At 38.6% G+C, this 24,239-nt stretch overlaps 1 protein-coding gene across 1 annotated transcript in view; it reads left to right on the forward strand.

The window, feature by feature from the left end:
• Window positions 1–16,439, forward strand: part of EIF2AK2 (eukaryotic translation initiation factor 2 alpha kinase 2) — a 32,430-nt gene extending 15,991 nt beyond the window's left edge. The window contains 8 exon segments of the mRNA NM_001143800.2: window positions 504–566; window positions 2,068–2,190; window positions 4,981–5,100; window positions 6,807–6,987; window positions 10,444–10,572; window positions 13,897–13,998; window positions 15,619–15,672; window positions 15,751–16,439. Of these exon segments, the coding sequence (NP_001137272.1) occupies window positions 504–566; window positions 2,068–2,190; window positions 4,981–5,100; window positions 6,807–6,987; window positions 10,444–10,572; window positions 13,897–13,998; window positions 15,619–15,672; window positions 15,751–15,891 (913 nt within the window). The 3' untranslated portion in view covers window positions 15,892–16,439.
• Window positions 16,440–24,239: the final 7,800 nt, after the last annotated feature.

The raw sequence follows: 24,239 nt of genomic DNA on the forward strand, positions 1-24,239 counted from the left end.
AGAGTGCAAGGAGATCTCTTTCCTGAGGTTTTGAGTCTGGCGGGAGAAAAGGAGAAAAGCACGCCAACCATAAATGTGTCAAGGCAAAGAAAAGGAACCAGGAAAGGAATGAAAAACTATTAGAGGACAGAGGAGAGCCATAAGTATATTGTTTATAAAGAAAAAGGTTAACACTTGCTAACCTATTATTCTAATAGTTGACTCGAAATATAAAAAGCCTAGTGCATGGCATAAAACATACTCTAAACACATTATACTTGATTTCAGTTTTTTATTTTAAAGCTTCAGTACATAGTTGTGTATCCTAGTTGCTAGTTTTAGTTCTTTAGGTGAGGTGCAGTGTGAGCCACAGTGTGACAATGGACAGTTGGGTGGTGTGGTTCCACGACTGGGAAACGAACCTGGGCCATGGCAGTGAGAGCGCTGAATCGTAACCACTAGACTGCCAGAATTGGCTTGATTTCAGTTTTATTTGAATTTTACATTCTTCTCTTTACTTTTAGAAGTTTGGCACCTACTTTCAGTTCTCCTGTGCAAGAAACAAATAAGTATACCGTGGACAAGAGGTAAGAGGGAAAACTATAAAAAAGAATTTGTTTAAAAATATGTTTGCTCATTCCACAAAAATTTCTTAAGCGACTGTTGGACATCAGGCAGGTTAAATTAATATTTCTACCCAAACAGTTTAATTGTTTCAGCACAGTCAAGCCCAGAAAGGATCATGTCTCTTAGAGAAGTAAAGTTTAGATGAATCCAAATGGAATGTGGTAAACATAGATCTTTGTGAGGCTTATGTGGATTTCTCTGACATCTTTGGAAGTTTTTAATATTGAAAGCAAGTATTCCTATGAGCTAGTTATTTTTTTCAAATAAAGTACTCGTGCAGGAATCAGAATAGATCCACTTGGGTCTATTTTCCATTTTCCAGCTCCATACCAGATTTCCCTTTGAAAAAGGCTCCTCTTGTGGTAGATGGTGTGTTCAGGTTTAAATAAAATATCTAAAACAAAGGAGGCTTGTTTACGACAGAGGGACATTGAATACAAGTTTTGAAAAAACAATAAAGAATCAACAACTATTTAAGAGGAACCTAATATATTAGGTACTTGGCACTGTACTGGGCGTTGGATTTATAGCAGGCACAGATAGGAACAGCTCCTGCCCTCCTAGAGTTTTGTAGGGATTACGTGAAAACGTCTATAATTACAAACTATGATCAGAGGTCTGAGAAAAAGCAATGATGTCGTAAGAAATGAAAACAAGACCCTTGGGTTTAGAGTGATGGATGAGACAAGGCTTTCTCTGGGGTCATGTTTGTGGGGAGGCTGGAAGGATGAGTTAGCACAGGGAGGTGGGGAGGCTCTGTGGAAACCGCAAAAGAAGAGCGTGTGGGAAGGTGAAAGTGGGAAGGGCGATGTGAGTGTTCAAGGAGCAGAGAGAAGGCCATGTGCTTGAAGTGCAGTGAGCAGGGACACAGTGCCACGCACAAGCTGGAGAGGGAGGCAGGGCGGAGGGACAGGAAGTGGAGTGTCTAGTTAGCAAGGGACTGCAGGAGCCTCATGGAAGCCTGGACTGGTGTGAAGATGCTGGAGATGGGGAAAGTGGGCACGTACCAGTGATATGTTCTGGAAGAAGAATTGGCAGGGCTTAATGATGGCGTGTGGGCCATAAGGGAGAGGGGAAAACCAGGTGGTTCCAAACATAGGCAGGCTTAGAGCACATGCTCATTTCTCTCATAACAACTTGGTGGTAGCTATGGAACATAATATGGTGCTTTTTGCTAAAGTCTTACGCTTATGATAAGATTCTTTATTATGGCTTTTGTACAGACTGGAGTTGACTGTGACTCCCAGGGGTGATCTGCTATATTGGGAGGAGGAGGCAGAGGAACTATCCTTTCTGATTCAGGAGTTTCTGTGAAGTGGACCCTTCTTATTCAGAAGGGGAGAGTCATGTTTGTTATACAGTCCGTTTCACCAGTGACATTAAGGGAAAGTGGAGGGGTGGCGGGGCAGGGAGGGTGGCGAGCATTGAACCTCAGAATGACACTGGCTTTTATCTTTTAAGGTTTATCAAGGATTTTATAAGTATATCAGAAATTGGCTCAGGTGGATTTGGCCAGGTTTTCAAAGCACAACACAGACTTGATGGGAAGACTTATGTTATTAAACGTGTTAAATATGACCGTGAGTAAGTAGTAAATGTTTTGGTTTTTTTTGAATGGGAAAGTGTGTTGAACCTGCACTATGCTTTTTTATGTACCTCTCTTCCTCATTAGCGTCTTATTTGTTTTTTCTAGTCCTCCTTAAAAATGTCATGCTACCATCAGGAGCTTGGCTTACTCTGAAATGATTTCACTTTACTATAGTTATTTCCTTTAACAAGAGGATACACCATTGGTCATCTTTTTGAGGCTATCTTGATGAAAACCGAAGTTATAGAATCATTTGGCTTAAGATGACCTTTGAGATTTTCTAGTCTCATCTCCTTATTTTACAGATGAGGAAACTGAGATCCAAAGATAGGAACTGATTTGTCTAAGGTAAAAGCTAGTTGGTAATTGTTCTGCTTGTCTATTGTTGCATAAAACATGACTCCAAAATGTAGTGACTTAAAAACAAGTTATCTCTCATGGTCCTATGAATTGATTTTGCTCATCTGGGCCATTCTTACTTAGGATCTCTCATGTATTTGCACTCAGGAGTCATCTGAAAGCTTGGCTAGGCTGGACATCCAAGATGGCTCACTCACATGGCTAGCAGTTGATGCTGGCTGTGGGCTGGAAGTTCATCTGGGACTGTTTAACAAAGTGCATCCACACGGCCTGTCTATGTAGCCTGAGCTTCTCGCAACTTAGTGGCCGGGTTCCAACTTAGCGGCTTGCTCCCCAGAGCAAGTCATCCAAGAGACCAGGAGGAAGCAGCAAAGGCTACTTTTGACCTAGTCTCAGAAATTCCAGAATGTCACTTTCTCTGTATTATGTTGGTTAAATAGGTCACTAAGGCCAGCTGAGATTCAAGGCTGGGGTGGGGTGGAACAAATAAACTCTACCTCTCAATCTGAGGCGTGGATGCACGTATGGGAAGGGAAGGAATTGATGGTGACCATCTTTGAATACTATCTACTGTGGTAGCAGGTAGAGATATAGAACTCATCCTCTGGAATGCCAGTCCACTGTGTTCCCATTATAACCCATTGCTTTCCATGTTTGTTTATGTGTTATCTGCCCATCCCCTACCTTACCAGATAATAGATCTCCTTCAGCAAAGAAAACACCTAGGAAGGAGATCTTAAATCACGTGTTCACCAATCTTGCTTGTTGATTTCTGGCAATTTCCATGTGTAACTTGGCCAGACATCCCTCAAGGACTAGAGAAGGAGAAGGAAAATGACATGAGCAAAGGAGAAGCAGGCATGGAGTCCTGGGTGCTCTTGATCCCAATCAAACAAACCCGCTTTCTATCCCATGGACACTACCTTGCACTTGAAATATCCTTATACCTACTTGGCATCAAAACAAGTCTTTTTCCTTCTCCATTGTTTTGCTTGTCAGGAGTGAAGTACTGTTCCTTCCATTCCATAGCATTTTTTATTTAATGGTAATGCTTGATGATGATAAGAGTGCAATGTCTTGGACATTTCTAGTGGTTTCATAAATTGGTACAACACAGTTAAAAATACGCTTGTAAATATTAATCTGGATCCATAAAAATGTTTATATACTTTGACCCATGGGTTTCCTGTCTGGGAACCTATTCTAAGGAGATTATCCATATTATGGAAAAAACTATATAAGAAGATATAAATCACAGAGTCATTTATAACAGTGAAAAATTAGAACAAAATGTCCAACAATAAAGAAATGATTAAGAATGTTTTGTTCTTCCTCCTGATCAATGGCTGTTTTGCAGTCATTAAAAATGAAGGTTATGTACTGAAAATATTTACAAATGAAATGATATGATGCTGGAGTTGCTTCAGAATAATCAAGGGGATGTTGAGGAAGTGGATAAAAGAATAGATGAGGCAAGATTGGCCAGGAGTTAATAACTGTTTCATCTGATGAAACAGTGCTGGCTGGGTAGGGTTCATTATACTATCTGCTCTTCTTTTTTATACTTTTGAAATCTTACATTAAAAAGTTTATACGTGATGCTTATACAGATTGAAACAGCAAGGAAAATTGTAAAGATAGCATGTTATGTGAAAAATAATAGGATAAAATTATATACTCTAATTACAAATATATAAAAATGTATATGAAGAAAGACTATAAGAAATAATCTAAAATAATAACTGATTGTTAGGATTGTGGATGTATGAAAAATTTCTTTCTTTTTACAAATCTTATGTCATATAGAACTTTTCAGATGAAAAAATCAAATTGTAGAATGTTTGCTTTTCCTCTCTCGTCCTTGAAATCTCAAATTGATTTCCTCCACTTAGCATAGAATTGTCTTAGCTCTTGACTGCGCATGCATGTAGAGCTCCCACATGTGCTGCGAAGTCTCAGTTGCTTTGCATAGATTATCCCCTTTGTATATTTTTGACACACATTGAAAATTTTGGATTAGGTTCTTCATGCTGCCTGGGCTACCAACCCTTGCTGCCCAAATGGGATTTGCTTATGAAATCCAAAGTGATTTTAACACAAGTTTAAACAAAACGTAATGGATGAATTAGCTACCAAAAATTGTATCCCTGGCATTTCAAGGACTACTACAGATGACTTTTAAGTTGTCTGATGTTTGGAATTAATTAAGTCACTCCTTTTTCTTTTGAGAGTGAGAACAGCCGTATTTTTTCTGTATGGTCACTTTTTCCTTTTGAGTCTCCTTGGCTTTCATTCTAAAACCCTGGGTATGGGAACCATAGCGACTGTCTGCTGAGGGAGTGTGGATAGTTGTCTTCTGTTGAGGTGTTTGTAGTTGTTATCAGGGATGTATACCGACACTTTTATGTTCTCTGTTTTTTTTTAAGAAAGAAGGCAGAGCGTGAAGTGAAAGCTTTGGCAGAGCTTGATCATCCAAATATTGTTCACTACTATAATTGTTGGGTTGGGAATGATTATGATCCTGAGGAAAGCATAAATCTTTCAAGGTAACTAAAAAGAAATTCTCTTAGCCATAATAGGATGATGGAAACTGTTGTTTACTGTGTGGGGGCCAGCAGATAAGGCCACTAATTCTTTAATAATCACAACCACAAACACTGAGACACTGCTACCTCTTCATTCTGCAGGTAAGGAGACAATGAGTAATCTTTTTCTTGCTCCAAACTTGCCTGAAAAAAACTTTTTTGTTGTCCTCAGCTGCTTTCCTGACTCCAGTGTTTCATAGATAGGCTTGCTCAAGTGCCCCGACTGCAGTCTAGGCTATAAATGCAGTCTTGTGAAGAAGGTTTGAGCATATTGTAGATGCTGCAAATGGAAGTTCCCTCCTGAGCTGCCAACACTTCTCTGTCCCCGCTCACAGGCGTCTGATTGGTGGGGTGTCGTGAAGGGATCTCTTTCGAGTGTAATTACAACCACTTATGGTGGGGTTGTGGACAGTGAAATAATTTTAAGACCATCAACTGTGATGGGGGCACCCCACTTTGCATCACGCATGTTTTGTCTCTGGCATGCCACTTCCAAAGGACTGGAGGGTTCTAAAGAGCTGGAATCTCCCTTTGAAAATCACCCAGCGTTTCTTGGGGACGGTCCTGACTGAAATCCTGAGGCCATTGAGGACCAGTTCATTCATCATCTCCTGACTCCAGCCCCATCTCCACCCCGTGTAATTGAGAACTTTATCATCAGTTGGAGGAGTCATTGACCATCAGCATACAGGACTTCTTCAGCTTTCAGCAAATTCTTGGCTACTTCTTTCTGTTTTGCCAACATATGTTCAAAGAACATCAATTAATATTAAGGCCAACTTAGTTCAGAAAAAAAATAAAATATGGTTAGCAAAATCAGTCCTCTCGGTTATATCTCATAGCAGTTTTTTGGCACTTCTCTTAGAGTATCTATTCTTATACTATTGTTTTAGGTGTTTTTTTTTTCCTTTACCTCTCTTCTATTAATTTCCATGATGGCAAGGATAAGGTGTAACTCATTTTCTTATTTCTAGGTGCCTTTTGTGTGCCTTTCACAAAATAGATGCTCAGTAGACCCGTGGTAAATTAAAATGTTTCAAAATTATGTAAAAATGAAATTTAGTTTTCTGCAATTCCATTATATTAATGCTCCTATTCTTATCTATTAGCAAAGATGATCAAGGACCTTCAGCATTAAAGAATGGACAGGCTCATACTTCATAAATTAGCTAAACAAATAAAGCTCTGGACATCAGGGAACTTATGATTTAAATAAAAAATCGTTTGGGGCCAGCCTGGTGGCACAGCAGTTAAGTTCACATGCTCTGCTTTGGCGGCCTGGGGTTCACCAGTTTGGATCCCAAGTGCAGACCTACGCACTGCTTGTCAAGCCATGCTGTGGCAGGTGTCCTACATACAAAATAGAGGAGGATGGGCATGGATGTTAGCTCAGGGCCAGTCTTCCTCAGCAAAAAGAGGAGGATTGGCAGCAGATGTTAGGTCAGGGCTAATCGTCCCCAAAAAAAGTAAATAAATAAAAAATTTTTAAAAAATGGTTTATTTTCTTTTGATTCAAATTTATATATTATATTTAGTTTTCTATTTTGAGACATTTTGGGGATTCTTGAGAAGGTGTAATTTAAAAAAATGTATTTTGTATAAATTTTTTTTTACGAAAATTTTTATTTTTATTGCTACTTCTAACATACTGTGAATTTTATCTCTAGATCAAAGACTGACTGCCTTTTCATCCAAATGGAATTCTGTAATAAGGGGACGTTAGAGCAATGGATCGACAATAGAAGAGGCCAGGAAACAGATAAACAATTGTCTTTGGAATTTTTTGAACAAATAACTACAGGAGTAGATTATATACATTCAAAAGAATTAATTCATAGAGACCTTAAGGTAAGTGGAAAATCTACTTTGTTAGAAATTGATAAATGTGATTTAGTCATTTTAAAAGGTCTTCTCAGGGCCGGCCCCGTGGCCAAGTGGTTAAGTGGTTGGGCTCCGCTGCAGGTGGCCCAGTGTTTCGTCGGTTCAAATCCTGGGCGCAGACATGGCACTGCTCATCCAGCCACGCTGAGGCAGCGTCCCACATGCCACAACTAGAAGGACCCACAACTAAGAATATACAACTATGTACCGGGGGGCTTTGGGGAGAAAAAGGAAAAAAAAAAATCTTAAAAAAAATATAAATATGTCTTCTCTAGTTTTACAATTGATTGACAGTCATGAGGAAATAGTATCTCTGATCCTCTAAGGGTAGAATGGACCTAGAACTTGCCCGAAATACCAGTCCATAGCACCACTCAGAAGATCTCCAGGGCAGGTGAACTTATCAAGACATGGAGCTCTGTAGGAAGAAGCTCATTCACTTCTGGTCCTGTTTGGCTGATAGTCACACCCTCCTCGCAAACACTTACAGCTTTAGTTATTGACCATTTCTGTGCAAATAACTATTGTGGCTGGTATAGCCAACTGGCTGCTCTCCCCCTGCCTCTCCTGCTACTCAGGCTGGTCTGAGAGGCATAAGGGATGCTGGTGACTATGGCTTTGGGAACATGGTTTTCCTAATCCCTCACTCATCACTCTTAAGGGCAGTCACAGCTATTGGGTCCAGAGTCTAGAATTTTCTTGGCATTTGGTTAGACATCTCTGTCCTATGATTGTAAATTATAGTAATCTAAACCTTGGAACATGTAGCATACCTTCATATTTTCATTTTCTTCTGGTTCCCTAGCTTCTTTCATGGCCTAAATGAGCAGTTTCCCCCTTTTTCCTTGTCATCAGAATGAAAGAAGAGAGACAGAGCAGCTTTTCACAGTCTCTCCTCCATGCTGGAGTCCCTGTGATTTGCCTACTTTCATCACAAACCAGCCATGCTGAATACTTTCCCTGAACCTTTGCTCATGTTCTTGCATGGAACACTCTTCTTCCTGTCCCCTTTGGTCCCAATTCCTTTATCTAGCCTTTCCTGATCACTCTGGATCAGGCAGAAGCACCTTGCCCATACCCAACCTGTTCCAGCTAGGAACGGGGAACGAAGCAAAAAGTTTCTTGAGAAAAATAACTGCCCATGCATATAGTTGTTTGTTGGGCCTAGCTAGGAGTAAGTGGCCCTTAAAAGGTATCGCGTCCTTGGCCTGCCCTGGGCCTGGATGCCTGATGCCTTCATGTTGGAGTTCACGTGGTTCCACTGTCTTTAACAATATCTGAAGATGTTCTTTCAAGTTGGAACGTTTTAAGGACTGTGTTCAAAAGATCATGTTTAGAATGGCTAAACCTTCGCTTTTAAATAAATCATACAGAGAATTAAATAAGAAATTAAACATAATTATCTCTTCATACAATTTGCGAATAAATACAGAAGTTTGGGTCTTAACTCCCAGGCCCTTCTCAGCATGAATTAGTGCAATTCTGACAGGTGCTGACTGGATCCCCCTTTCTCCTATCACCTCATCTGCCAAGTCTCTTCTGTGTCCCACACTGCCTGTGCCTCGTGACATAGAGTGATCTTTTCTTGTGTCTGTTGGCGGAGAATATTCGCTTTCTGGCTACAGTTGCTATGTCTGCAGTCAGACTTAAAACCGGAGAGGCTTTTTCACCTTCTACAACTTCTATAGCTTCCCTGCTATACAAAACAACAGTTGTTGCTTTCTGGCACCTGAGAGAAGATGCAAATGAAGGGGTGCACTTTTTTTGTGATGCTTTGCAAAATACCAGCTGTAGGTGGCTTTGCCAGAAAATAGTCTTTACCCAATGAAGCCCCTATTGTATAAAGTCTACCAGTGTTTACCGCTTCTTGTCAGAATCTTAAGAAGGCCAAAGACATTGGTGAGGGACATAGAGGTTTCTGGAGTGAGGGCTTACTGTCTGAAGAAGTTCAGTCTCCTAATAGGCTCAGGCTCCCTGGTCAGCCCTCGCCTGAGCATCAGACCTTGTTCCTGTACCTCCTATATAAAATTTGCACCTTTTTTTATGCTCTACAACCTAACATTTTGCCTAATTATACCATAACTGATTAGACAAAATGCAGCATTATTATTCTTTTTCTTTTTAATGAGCTATAAACAAGCAATCTGATATTTTGGTTAGTGTCATCTAGCTCATATATTTAGACAGCATCGTAAATGCAGCCTCCTGTTTCTCAGAGTAGGGTTACAGCCTTGTGTGGGACTAGTAGTTACACTTGCAAACCCAACGTCTTCCTACATTATAACTTGAGAATTGCCTAGGCGCATTTTCCCTCCACACTCACCCCACACACATCTACAGCTTTCTATTTGTATTATTGGCATTAGCTTCCAATCTAACTGGTAATTGTTCTAACCTGACTGCTAATTTCTGCATGGGCCTGTTCCCCCGGCCTCTTGGAAGCTCCTCTTTCAGTCTTCCTGGGCTGATGGTCTCTTCTCTCTCACTTCCTTCACTAGGCGGTCTCCTAAGTGTTCTCTCTTAGAGTCTGTGTGTGAATGACTAGCCCAACATTATAGTGAAAGTGTAACCTTTTCAAGAATGGCAAAATGTTAATTTCCTCATCACCAACCTTCCTGTTTACATGGTTTTTAGGATATTGGTCAATACCTTCTAGAAAGCTGTGGAAGAGGGTGAACAGCCCTTATTCTGTTCTTCCTTTTTAAAAAATTTTCAACTTGCTTAAAGAATTACATGGAAAAAATACTTCGGTGCTAGTTATCAGCTTCCAGTTAACTAGGTATGCCTTCAAGGATAGAGGGGGTATGTTTGTGAAGAAGTTGTCAGAGGCCTCGAGAAATTGACATCAAGTAAGCCCCCAGGGGAAATTCTGCACAGGATATTCTGCAACATTATTGAGAAGAGACCCATTCTGACAATCCCAAAATAGGAAGGGATTTTAAGGGTGTCTACTTCAATCCCCATCAAATCCTGGATTCATATTTGCAACATTTCCACCAAGTGTGTGTCCAACCCGGTCTTGAATACACCCTGGGATGGGGAACTCTTGAACTCTCATTCTTTGGGCCACACTATTAGTATATTAGGATATATTAAAGCAAATCTTTTGGCCATTTCCGCCCTCTCTTCCTGGATCCGCCCCCTGGGACCATGCAGAGTGAATCCACTTTCCACTTAACAGCTCTTAAGGTGTTTGCAGGCAGTTCTGCCGCAAGCCTTCTCTGCTCATAACTCAAGTCCTTACTTCCTCAGCTGGCCTTTTAAAGACCAGTGATATTAAATTTGCTGTTTTGGGCTACCTGTGTGAGGGGAAATGCCTTATAGGTAAATATCAAAATAGCTGTTGCTAAATATGATTTGTATATGTGATAATAGTCTGTGAAATTGGTACCTATAAATTAAATATCTGTTTCTTTCCCATAGCCAAGTAACATATTTTTAGTAGATGCAAAACATATAAAGATTGGAGACTTTGGACTCGTAACATCCCTGAAATATGATGACAAGCGGACAAGTAATAGGGGAACTAAGCGATACATGAGCCCAGAACAGGTGAGGTCGCCTTCCTTTCTATGTACTTTTTTACTTCCTTCATTTTTTTAAATTATAAAATTAGTAGATACCTCTTATAAAATTAAAACAGTACAGATGTATATAAAATAAAAATGGAAAGTTTCCCTTAACCTTCATTGCGTCTACTCTCCTCACTAGAGTTTGTTTATCCTTTTAGATCGTTTTCTGTGAGTTATAAAATATGCAAACACAAATATATATTTACACAATTTTTTCAGAAAAATATTCCTAAATACATTTTTACAAGGTTATTATAATGTTCTTTTGTGATTTGATTTTTTCCACTCGACAGTGTATCATAATTTTTTCATATCAGCACCGATAAATCTGACACATTCTTTTTAACAATTGTATTGTATGCCAAGTATAGATGTATCATAATTTACTTAACTATTTCCTTATTGATGGATATTTATTTAGGTTGTTTCCAACTTTTTACGTTTATAGACATGTTATATGTCTTCCTCCTTATCTTTGAGTCTAAAAACAAATATTTCTGTGATAATCTATGATAGATTCCTTGAAGTGAAATTATTGAATAGAATGACAAGTGCATTTCAAACTTGGTAAATATTGCCAAATTGTGATCCAAAAAAAGTGATTCTGCTGTGCTTTCCTACCAAAGTATAGGAGAGTGCTGCTTTTGCTCTCACATCTCAATTAGACTAGGGTACTGTCAGACTACAGTTTGGGCCAGTGTGATAAATGAGGAGTGTCTTGCTGTTTTAGCTTGCTTTTTCCAGATTTTGAGAAGGTAGGCCATCTTTCCATGTTTACTTACAATTTTTCTGTAAATTCTCTATTCCTATCCTTTCCTTACTTTTCTTAGTTAGGTTATCTTTTTCTAATTTATTTGTAAGGAATCTTTATATGTTTTGGATATTGATTCCGTGTCTGGTAACTACATTATAGAAAATTTCTCCTTGATTGTTACTTGTTATTTCTCTGTTTATAATGTGGCATAGAAGCTTTTAAGTTGTCACGTTTATCAATATTTTCCTTGTGGCTACTGGGTTTCTCATTTTTATTTTGGAGGCTGTTCCTATCACAAGATTATAAACGTATTTTGTGTTTTTGCTAATACTTTAGTCTAGCTTGAATTAATTTTCATATTGGTATGTATTTTTAAAGTTTTTTCCTAAATATGTACTATAGTGTTTTGCTACTAAAATGAGACTCTTTGGGGGCTGGCCCAGTGGCATAGTGGTTAAATTCGCATGCTCTGCTTCAGCATCCTGGGGTTTGCTGGTTTGGATCCCAGGTGTGGACCTACACACCACTCATCAAGCCGTGCTCTGGCAGCATCCCACATACAAACTAGAGGAAGACTGGCACAGATGTTAGCTCAGGGCCAATCTTCCTCAAGACAAAAAGAAAATTAATTAAAAAAATTAATAAAATGGGACTCCTTGTATCCAATTGGTTTTACTGAGGCTATTGATTTTTAAAATATATTTACAGTCACGTGCCACATAACAACTTTTTGGCCAACAACAGACAGCATATACATAAGATTAGTCCCATAAGATTAGTCCCATCAGATTAGTACCATATAGCCTAGGTGTATAGTAGGCTATACCATCTTGGTTTGCGTAAGTACACTCTGATGTTTGCACAAGGATGAAATTGCCTAACTACACATTTCTCAGAATGTATGCCTGTCATTAAGTGACACATGACTGTATTTATTTATCATTGTGGTAAAATACCCATAACATAAAATTTACCATCTTAACCATTTTTATGTGTCCAGTTTAGTGGCATTAAGTACATTCACATTGTTGTGCTAGTATCACCACCATCCATCCACAGAACCCTTTTCATCTGGTAAAACTGAAACTCTGGATCCAGTGAAAGGCTCCCCATAGCCCTCTCTCCCTGGCCCCTGGCAACCACCATTCTACTTCCTATCTCTATGAATTTGACTGCTTTAAGTTCCTCGTATAAGTGGAATCATACAGTATTTGTCCTTTTGTGACTGGCTTATTTCATTCAGCATAATGTCCTCAAGGTTCATCCATGTTGTAGCATGTGTCAGAATTTCCTTTTTTTAAAGGCTGAGTTATATTCCATTGTATGGATACACCAAATTTGTTCATCTGCTCATCCATTGATGGATGCTTGGGTTGCTTCGCCCTTTTGGCTGTTGCGAATAATGCCGCCACAAGCATGGCTGTACAGCTATTGATTTGTCAATGCTTGTCTTATATATAGACTCATTACTCTAATAGTTTAAATTCTTTTGGTTGATTGCTTATTGTCTATTTTTCATCTTTTTGATGTTTTGAGAGTCTAGAATGGAGAGGAACTGATCTCTTCTTCCCTTTGGGGATCATTTGGCGTAAAAACATAATTTAAGTTTTTTGTGGAGTGTGAAAGTAGAAGACAGTAGGAGGCTAAGGGCTCCCTTTTAACCCACTTTTAAAACTATCTCCTGCATCCTATATTATCCCCCTAAGAATATTTTTGAAAAAATCATTCATCTTGTGCTTTTTATTTTTTTAGTGATTTTTTAATGGAAAAACATTTTATTAGGGGTCAATTTGTATACCATAAGATGCACAGATCTTAAATGTACATTTTTAGTTTTGACAAAGGTATATACCTGTGAAATCCACAAGCCTATGAAAATGGAGAACATTTTCCTCACCCAAGAAAATTCCCTCAGGCCCTTTCCAGTCAATCCTTGCCCCAAAGCAGCCAGTGCTCTGATTTCTATCACCATTGATTGCTTTTCCCTATTGTTGAGCTTCATATGAATGGGATCAAGCAGCATATATTCTTTTGTATTTGATGATTTCACTCAAAGTAGAGTCTGTTGGAGAACCTCTAGTTGTTGTTTATACCAGCAGATTATTCCTTTTTAAGTATTCTTCTGTTTTATGAATATACCACAATTTGTTTATCATTCTCCTGTTGCTAGACATTTGGATTGCTTCCAGTTATGGAATATTATGAATCAATCTTCTATGAACATTTGCATGCAAATCACTGACTGAGAACTGTTTTAACTGCTTCACCTGCTGCCTCTCATTTAACCCCACAAACTCTGAGGTTGAAACTATTGTTATTTTCATTTTATGGTTAAGATTATTCCCACCTTGACGGTTAATTTACACAGGTGTTTCAGATATTTAGTGATGGAGATTTGAACCTGGGCAGTCAGACTCCACAGATCTTGCTAACAAGTACACATTGTTGTATGATGAAAGATATTTTGGTCAAATAACTTCTTTGGCTTCAGAAGGCGTAGATATTTATATCAGGTGAGTAACGGATGTAAATATATCTTGATCTCTTTAGATTTCTTCAGAAGTATATGGAAATGAAGTGGACATCTATGCTTTGGGAGTAATTCTTGCAGAGCTTCTTTACATATGTCCCACTGCTAGAGAAACAGTTGAGGTAAATAATCTCACAGAAAGAGTTAAGCAATTGGGGCCGGCCCAGGGATGTAGTGGTTGGGTTCGCGTACTCCACTTTGGCAGCCTGGGGTTCACCGGTTTGGATCCTGGGTGCAGACCTACACACCATCATCAAGCCATGCTGAGGCAGCATCCCACATAGAGGAACTAGAAGGACTTGCAACTAAGATATACAACTATGTACTGGGGCTTTGGGGAGAAAAAAATAAGAGGAAGATTGACAACAGATGTTAGCTCAGGGCCAATCTTCCTCACCAAAAAAAAAAAAAAAAAGAAGCAGCAGCAGCAGCAAAAGACCATTGGCTGTCATCTTCAAAGTGCAGCTGCAGACAGTTATTGCACTCCTTTGAGTGTAGGCTTGGACGTATTAGTGTTGAATGCAAATGAAATGTGGATTTTATCTCTTTCATGTTTGGGCAAGCAAAACTTTGTTAAAGACCGAAAATTTTGGTCTTCTTTGGAAGATGTGTATATGTTATAAAACTGTAGCTATTTCTCCCTATTTGAGTCAGTAAAATTTTATTGATTGCTTTGCATAAGACACTGTGCTAAGTGTTACAAGGGTTATAAAAACTAAGAAGCCTTGTTCTCAAGGAGCTTATATTCTCGAAGGAAAAATAGTATAAGAAAATGCTGGGGCCTGCCCTGTGGCCAAGTGGTTGAGTTCGCACACTCTGCTTCGGCGGCCCAGAGTTTTGCTGGATCGGATCCTGGGTGTGGACATGGCACCGCTCATCAGGCCCTGCTGAGGTGGTGTCCCACATAGCAGAGCCAGAAGGACCTACAACTAGAATATACAATGATGTGCTGGGGGCTTTGGGGAGAAGAAGAAGAAGAAGAAGAAAAAAAAAAAAGATTGGCAACAGTGGTTAGCTCAGGTGCCAATCTTTAAAAAAAAAAAAAAAAATGGAAAATGCCCTAAGTGTTTTGTGAGAAGGCATGAAGTCTTATGGAGGCAGCTAGGAGGAAGATGTTTCCAGCTGTGGGGATTTAGGTTTCATGAAGGCGTTTAAGCTGGGTCTGAAGGAGTGGTTGGCTTCTAATAGTCCAAAATGGAAAGAAGGTAATTCCAGCATAGAGAAAGGCATGTGCAGAGTGTTTGGGAATAGCAGGCAGTGTCCTTCTTGTTGGAATGTGTAAGTTACAAGGAAGTGGTCGTTGAAGGCACTGGGAAGACATGCTGGGGCTAAATTAAGGCAAGAATACAGACTTTCTTGTGGAGACAGTTGGGAGCCACTAAAGGTATTAGGTAACTAGATATCCTAGTCTGAAGCTCAGTAAAGGGGACTTGCCTGGCATCAACAGGCTTCTGTTCTGTAAAAAAAATGGATAATGGAAATACCTATCACACAGGGTTCCAAAAAGAATGAAGGGAGATAATGCATATGATGCTTTTAAGACTTCCACATGTTGTAATGTTAAGGATGGTTATTAGGATGGGGTGGGGGAGGGGAGTCCTGCTTGCTTCTTGGCTAGTGACTTCCAAAGATCTGGAAATATCCTAGATTTAGGGTATCTCCAACTTTTAGTGCTTCCTAAGTTTGTTTTTCCTCCCAAGTGAATAAATTTCCTGACAAATATATATATGTTTTATTTTCAGATCTTGGAAAAGCTAAAGGCTGGCATCTTCTCAAATGTATTTGATAAGAGAGAAGTAAGCACTTGAAAATAATCAGAATTTTGTTTATTTCAATGTTTTATTTATTAATGTTGACTCTTACTGTTATTACAGAAAATTCTTCTACAGAAATTAGTCTCCAAAGATCCCAAGGAACGACCTGAGACATTTTCAATACTGTGGACGTTGAAGGAATGGAAGAAGGATACAGTGAAAAAGAATGGTACAGGGAAAAAGAAACCAACTTCATGTTAGAGCCCTTCTAAGAAAGTATCCTGCTTCTGATCTTTGATTTTCCTGTAACTGTCTAAAATCTACTAGGGAATGTCGATGGTATTTACCTTCTTCCTCTTTTTTTTAACCCTACATTATGATTTTTTTTAATTGCGGTAACATTCATTTATACCATTATATAAATTTCAGGTGTACACTGTTATATATTTCGATTTCTGTGTAGATTACATCATGTTCACCACCCAAAGACTAATTACCATGCATCACCACACACATGTGCCTAGGTATTTACCTTCTGTTTTCATTTTTCCCTTAATTTTTTTACTACATTTGCAGGAACGTTTGCATTTTTTGACTTCAAAAACATTCTTAGGTTTGACTTTTTCCTGGTGCATCTCCTTATTATGAAGATGAGAAAAAAAAATCCCTCAAATTTTTTTTAGTGTCAATTGATAAACCAATTAATAATATTTATTAAATGTCCATTGTTTCCAGGCCAAAAAATGTAAGGTCTTTTCCTGTCTTAGGTGGCTAACAGGCCAGTTGGAGAAATATGGTACCCATGAAAAGATAAGTGATATACAATCACTTTGGAAAACAATTTGATATTACCAGTAAAGTTGAAGGTGTATGTACCCTCAAAGCCATCAGTTCCATTCCTACAAGAATTTTCATAGAAACCCTGTTTATAATAGCTGAAAGAACAGGAAACAATCCTAATGTCCATCACAAAAAGAATGGACCCATAAATTGTATTATATTCACACATTGGGATACTATATAGCAGTGAAAATGAATGACTTACAGCTAAATGCAATAACATGATACATCTCCCAAGAGCATCATGTTACGCAAACAAAGCAGGTTACAGAAAATATATACAGAATGATTCCATTTACATAAGGTTCATTTCATGCTAAATGAAATAGTCTTCAGGAGTCCAACCAGATGTGGTAAAACAATGAAATGAAGGAAGAGAAGGAGAAATATTAGATTCTGATCATGGTTATCTCTGAGGAGGGATGGCAGTGATGTGACTGGGGACTTCAAAGGTAACAGTTAACTTTTTTTTCTTAAACTGGATATTGATTCCACTAGCGTTTGCTGCATAGTTCTTTTTATCTTAAATACATTTTGTATCTGTTATAACAGACACTTTATAGAGATAATAACTCTGCTGTAAGGTAGTAGCTAAGCACAGAAAGTAGTCCGTCTGGAGGGGTGAGCTCACCTTCTGCGGTATTGCGGCACAGGGCTCGGGGAGACTTCCAAGGATGCGAGCAGTTTAGGTGGGTAGAGAGGAGGCCATTTGGGCAGTCTGGGCAAGGGGCATGGCTTGAGTTCTGGAAAAGCTGCATTTGAGGAACATGGGTATACTAATTTGTTTCCCTGAATTGCTGTAGAGAAGGCCAGAAGATGATTTGGGCTATATCTTAGAAGAACCTGGGGGCTAATTTAAACTTTACAGCAACCAGCTACCACGCTAAAACTGTCATGTAATTTTACAGTTTTTAAAATGAGCCAAATTTAGGCTAAGCAGAAAAATCGCAGTAAGAGAAAATACTTTTATAAAGAGTTATGGCTATTTCTTAAAGGTGTTACTAAGAGCACTTAATACGGTTTGCAGCTCCCAAGACAGTGTTTGATTAAAGCAGGGTTCACCAATGGATGCTAAAACTCTTGGTTGACAAGATGTTGGGAAACGGGGTCTTCACAAGGATTTAAATCTAATCCCACAGATGATACATAAATTACAAAGAGGAAGATGTACCTTCACAGTGCAAAGATCTCTTGGGGACCACAATAACTATGGGATGAAATTGAGCATCACTCAAAGTGGGACAACCTAACTTGATGCCCCTCCTGATGGGGTGTGAAAATTACACACTATCACCTCTTTAGTTTTCTTGCCCCAAGTGTCTAACTGGAATTTAATCATGGTGAAATTATTAGACAAATTCTGAATGAAGTCATTCTATAAGATAATTGACTTTGGCTTCTCGGAAAGTCAATATCACAGAAGGAAAAAGTACGGGAACTATTCTAAATAAAAAAAAAACTAGAGAGATATGATGACCAAATGCAATGCTTGAATCTTGATTGTATCCTGAATATTAAAAAAGGGTAAAACCAAGCAAATAGCTATGAAAGACATTTTTGAGACAATTGAGAGTATTTGAGTATGGACTATATCTTAGGGGACGTTATGGAATAATTGTTAATTTTCTTATGTGTGATAATGATTGTGGTTGTGCAGGAAAATGTCCTGTTCTTAGGCAATGCATGCAGAAATATTTAGGGGTGAAGTGGCATGATATTTGCAACTTTCACATGTTCAGCAAAAATCAGTGTGAATATGAAGAGAGAAAGCAAATATGGCAAAATGTTAACAACTGAACAATTGATAAATCTAGGTGGAGAGAATAGAAGTATTTCTTGTAATATTCTTTAAAGTTTCTGTAGGTTTGAAATTTTTCTGGGTGGAGAGAAGTCATTTTGTAAACAGTATTATCTGGATCTAATGAATAAGGCTATACTCAAAAGAAAAACTAATGAATGTGGCAAATTAGTGACAATGTAGCCTTATTTTTACCTTCTCTCATTTTAATATTTCCACTGTTACAAAATAAATATAGCATCTCTTAGAAGATTTTATTTATTTGTGAGTATATATTTTCTCAGCCTCAAAAGTATAGTAAATAAAAAGTATCCTCTTAATCAGAGGATGAGAGGGGCAAAGGCCAGGGATCTTATTTGCTAATTAGAACACACACACACACAGAGTTGTGTTTTTTTGTTTTTGTTTTTGGTTTTTTTGGTGAGGAAGATTGGCCCTGAGCTAACATCTGTTGCAAATCTTCCGCTTTTTTTTTTCCTCCCCAAAGCCCCAGTACATAGTTGTATATCCTAATTGTAAGTCCTTCTAGTTTTTCTGTGTGGGATGCCGCCACAGCATGACTTGACGAGCAGTGTGTAGGTCCGCACCCAGGATCCGAACCAGCAAATCCTGGGCCACCAGAGTGGAGTGGCAGAACTTAACCCTTATGCCACCAGCCTGGCCCCAACACAGAGATTTTGAAAGAGCTATTTTGACCTAGTTTCACTAGAAACAGACCTTCTAGGAAATTTTTATCACTAATCGCACATATATTCTTTACGCTAAATATACATATATTTAACATAAATACATATATAGTAACACACATATACACTTAGCACATGTTATGTTAGATATATTTAGCATATATACACACTCACATATACATAAGTGCGAGCATGTGTGTGTGTGTGTGTGTGTGTGTGTGTGTGTGTGTGTTGGGCCAGCTATGTAATTTGTGAGACCCCCTTGCAAAATGAAAATGTGAAGCTTTTGTCCAAAAAGTAAGCATGGGGCACTTTTGAACATGAAACCTGTGCAACTGCACAAGATGTATGTCCATGAAGTCAGATGTGTGTTTGTACATACACACATAAATGTATAAACACACATATACACACACATATGTGTGTATGTATCGGAGATGAAATGTTTAAAAGTCTCAATATGATCTTTTCCAAGACTCCATTATCCGGTGCATTCACTAGAGACGTGAACTTACAATGTCCATTCCCCACTTGAGTGTTCACCATAACGAGGTTCCTGGCATATTAACTTTTCATTATGGGATATTGAATAATTTTAACATTATTCATATTTACTTTTAATAAGTTTTAATGTTAAAACATGCAAAAACAAGATAGAATAATGAGACTCTGTACCCATTACCCAACTTCAACAACTATCAACATTCTGCCTTTCTTGTTATATCTACCCTCTTCCTTTTTTTCAATTTCTTTTGCTGGGGTATTTGAAAGCAAATCTCAGGCATTATACCATTTTACTTGTAAATCCTTAAAAGTGTATCTCTAGGGGCTGGCCCCGTGGCCAAGTGGTTAAGTTCGCGTGCTCCACTTCGGCAGCCAAGGTTTCACCAGTTCGGATCCTGGGCACAGACATGGCACAGCTCATCAGGCCATGCTGAGGCGGCATCCCACATGCCACAGCTAGAAGGACCCACAACTAAAATATGCAACTGTGCACTGGGGGGATTTGGGGAGAAAAAAAAAGCAGGAAAAAATGTATCTTTAACAGATAAGATCTTTTTAACAAAACCATGGTATCATTGTCACTTGCCAAAATTAATGATTTCCTTAATTAGCATATAATAATCAGTCTGTATTCAGTTTTCCTTTCAAAAATATCTTTCTGCTGGTTGTTTAAATGAGGATCCAACACTGCATTTAGTTGCTGTCTCTTTTACTCTATAACATTGACCCCTGTCTTTAATTTCTTTCCTCTTCCCAGTTATTTGAGAAGGGAACTGGATCATATATCCTGTAGAATTTCCTTCGTTCAGGTTTTGACTGACGGTATCCACATGATGTCTAGTTAGAACTAGAAGGTTGATTTGATTCTGGTTCAAAAATTTTTTCCAAGAATACTCCATAGGTGATGCTATATACTTTCTTTTGCATCACGTCCTGAGGAACACGATGTCTGGTTGTTCCACTGTTGGTGATGTCTGGATTGATCGGTGGTTTCTAGTGGTGTCATCTACTATAAAGCTTCCTATCTATCTTTCACCCAATGGTTTGAGCAACCATTGATGATTGTTACCTGAATCCATTATTTTATTAGGGGTTGCAAAACAGTGACTTTTGGATTCTATCAAACCTCTTGCATTTATCATCTGTGATTCTTGTAGAAAGAAGAACTTTGTCTAAAGCTGATTGGGAAAGATGGAATAAATAATTAATTTATTCATCTTTAGAATGAGTTGGTGCCCTAACAACCTCCAAAGGTGATAAATGAGGTCTTCGTTTTCTAAGTAGGGGTATGACTAAACCAGTACTTTGAAACAGTGTGTTTAGAATGGGCTGGAGCATGAGGAGACTGTATTTGAAAGGCCAGAAGGCCAAGAGCCTAAGAGGGCCTGAGCAATAGGAGGGGACAGAACCAAGAGGACTAACTGAATATGAAGATTAAGGGAAAGGTAAGCGTCAGAGATTACTTCCAGGTGTGTGTGAAGGTGAGTGGCAGGATTAGGATGCCATTAAAGGAAATAGAAGTCTCAGTCAAATTAACCCCCAAAGAGCCAAACGTACGTGAGAGATATTTTGTCTCACACTTTTACCTATTACACAGTTTTTAGTTAGTTAGAATTTAAGCCAATAGTGGGGCCACCATACATCTGTCAACATGGTGAAGTGGAGCACATTTGGATATTGGATCTCATTTGGAGATGCCGAGTTTGAGGTGCTGTCAGGTGAAGATGTAAGCAGACTGTGGGAAATGCAGGAATGCAGGATAGGAACTTGAGAGAGAGGATGGATTGGAATCGTACACAGAAGTGATGTGTATGTATCTCTGGAAGTAACCCTGGATGCTTAACTTTGAATCCAGGGATTTCCAAGGGAGAGATTATATAGAGGTAAGAGGGCTAAGGAACAGAGCATGGCAGACATCTCCATTTTGATATTTACTCTGTGTGTAAATATCAATTCAGTTCTTAATGTCTGTGATTCTATGACGTATCCTAATCTTCCATTTCTTCAGAACGGTCTCAGATGAAGGGACTACTGTTGAGAGATGTAGGGTGACCCCACGATTGGCTTAGACTCTTGACTAACTGAAAACTGTGTCACAGGTGAAACCGTGAGGCAAATAGGCTATTTCTGAAATATGTGTGGCTCTTTAGGGCTTAGTTTGATTGAGACTTGTCTTAGTTTCCTATGACTGCTCTAACAAATGATCACAAACTTGGTGGCTTAAAACAACACACATTTATTCTCTTAGTTCTGGAGGCGAAAAGTCTGAAAGGAGTCTCACCAGGCGAAAGTCAAGGTGTTGGCAGGGCCGTGCTCCTGTGGAGGCTCCCATCCTGCGACCTGCGTTCATGGTTACCTGAGTCACCCCAGCCGCACAGGTCTGCTCAGTGTTACCTGAATAGGCTTTTGCACTCTATGCTCTCTACTACGATTTCTACCTGAAATTCCTTTCAACGTTTTTTTTTTTTTAACAGCTTTATTGAAATATAATTCATATACCATACAATTCACCCATTTAAAGTATACAGTTCAGTGGCATTTAGTATATTCAGAGTAGTGCAACCATCACTACAAGCAACTTTAAAACATTTTTGTCAGCTCACAAAGAAACCCAGTGCCCATTAGTAGTGATTCTCATCCTCCGCCACCTCTAAGCAACCACTAGTCTACTTTCTGTCTCTACAGATATGCCCATTCTGGACATTTTATTTAAATGGAATCACACCATCTGTGATCTTTTTCACTTAATATATTTTCAAGGTTCATCCATGTTGTAATATGGGATCGGTAATTCATTCCTTTTTATTGCAAATAATATTCAATTATATGGATATATCACATTTTTTATTCAACAGTTGATGGACATTTGGGTTGTTTCTACTTTCCTGCTATTATGAACAATGCTACTATGAATATTCGTGTACAAGTGTCACGTGGACATATTTCCATTTCTCTCGTGTGTACACCTAGCAGTGGAAATGCTGAGTCATACTGTAACTCCTTCCTCCTAACTTTGCATATCAAAGTTATGTTCGGAACTCAGATTCAGTGCTACTTCTATAGTGTTCTGCCATCTCACACTCAGAACGAAACTCCCCTCTAGTACTCCCAGTGTTGAGTGCCTCAGTATTGCGCTTACCAGTTTGCCCTGGAGCTGTTATTCCTGCGTGGCTGTTCTCCTCCTACTGTGAATTTCTGGAAAGCAGGGACAGGCTCTCATTTTTGTCTGTCCCAAGACAGCGACTGTACCGCCCTGCATAAAGCAGGAACTCTGTAAGTCCTTTCGAACGGGTGGGTAATACAAGTGTTAAGAATTTCATGTGCTTGATTCTATAAAATGTGTTTAATATTAAATAATAATAATGTTCACTTTCAAATTTCAACAATTAAATGTTTGTCAAATAACATTTAAAGTAAAGGTGTATAAGGTAAACCAGTTTGGTACATTAAAGTCTATTTTATTTTAAATTTTAGAAGCTCCAGTTTTTTTTATTTATAATTAGGAAAATGAAACACTTTAGAAATTTGAGACAGAACTTTGAAAATAAGCATAGCACAATAAAAACAAAAATACATGAGAACATGTTAAAATTTACTGTTTCAAATTTCACATAAATGTTCTAAAGTAAATTTAAAGATTCTTTTCAACATTTTCATTTTCATTATTGTCAAGTTATAAAATTATAAAAGCCCTTTATGAAAAAAATAAGTTTTTACTCATATGGAAAGCCTGTATTTTTAACCGTCAGTGGGTAAGAATGGAGGGACGTCTCTCACTCCCCAAGGCAGGCGTCGTTCTACCGCTTGGCCTGGAAATGCGAACTGCAGCTCTGGTGGAGTCATGGGTTCCATCAATTCCTATGTTCCAGCATAATTGTTCACATATTCAAAATATTGTAGGCCACTGGGGAGGTGGTAGGTTGTCTCCATAGTCAGTAAGAGGAGAAAAAGAAGCCAGTTCCTAATTCTGTTCTCTCTGAAACAGTTCATGTGGCTTTGGGACTGACTGACTGAATGTCAGTATGTTGGCTGAAATGACAGGTAAGGATTTGACTGTAATTCCAAGGGAAAAATGTACTCCTTTGTTTTAGCTATTAATACAATTTTACTATTTTTAAATGAAAAAAGTAAATATTGAGGCTGGCCCCGTGGCCAAGTGGTTAAAGTTCCATGTGCTCTGCTTCGGCAGCCCAGGTTCGTGGGTTCAGATCCCAGGTGCGGACTTCCTCCACCCATCATCCATGTGGAGGCATGCCACATACAAGAGAGAGGAAGTCTGGCATGGATGTTAACTCAGGGCAAATCTTCCTCACCAAAAAAAAGTAAATATTAAACAGTATTATCCAACTATATAAATGCCAATATTTTATATTTCTATTTATATTCATAAAAATAATGATTCATCTTTTGAATGAAGAACAAGCCCAGAAGTTAACGAGGTTAGTGGTTCCAAACTCTGCTGCATCTTACAATCAAAGGTAGTGATGCCCAGGCCACAGTGACCAACTACATCAGAATCTCTGGGGGTGGGAGCTTTGTATTATCATTTTTTATAGCTCCCCAAGTTAAACTTGAGAACAAGTGAATTAGATCTTATTAGGTCAGAGGCTAATACAAGTTGTACTATTGATTATCTTAATTTGTGCACGTGTAGGTTATCTTTTGCTTTGTTCTCGTGTATGCTGCTTCTATTAAAAGGAAGAATGTGATCTCTTGCTCAGTGCTCTGAAAGATGAGCTGTAAAACTGTACAGGTGTGGTTACAACTCCATCTGAGAACAG

This window comes from Equus caballus, chromosome 15 (genome assembly GCF_041296265.1).
Source record: "Equus caballus isolate H_3958 breed thoroughbred chromosome 15, TB-T2T, whole genome shotgun sequence".
NCBI lineage: Eukaryota > Metazoa > Chordata > Mammalia > Perissodactyla > Equidae > Equus > Equus caballus.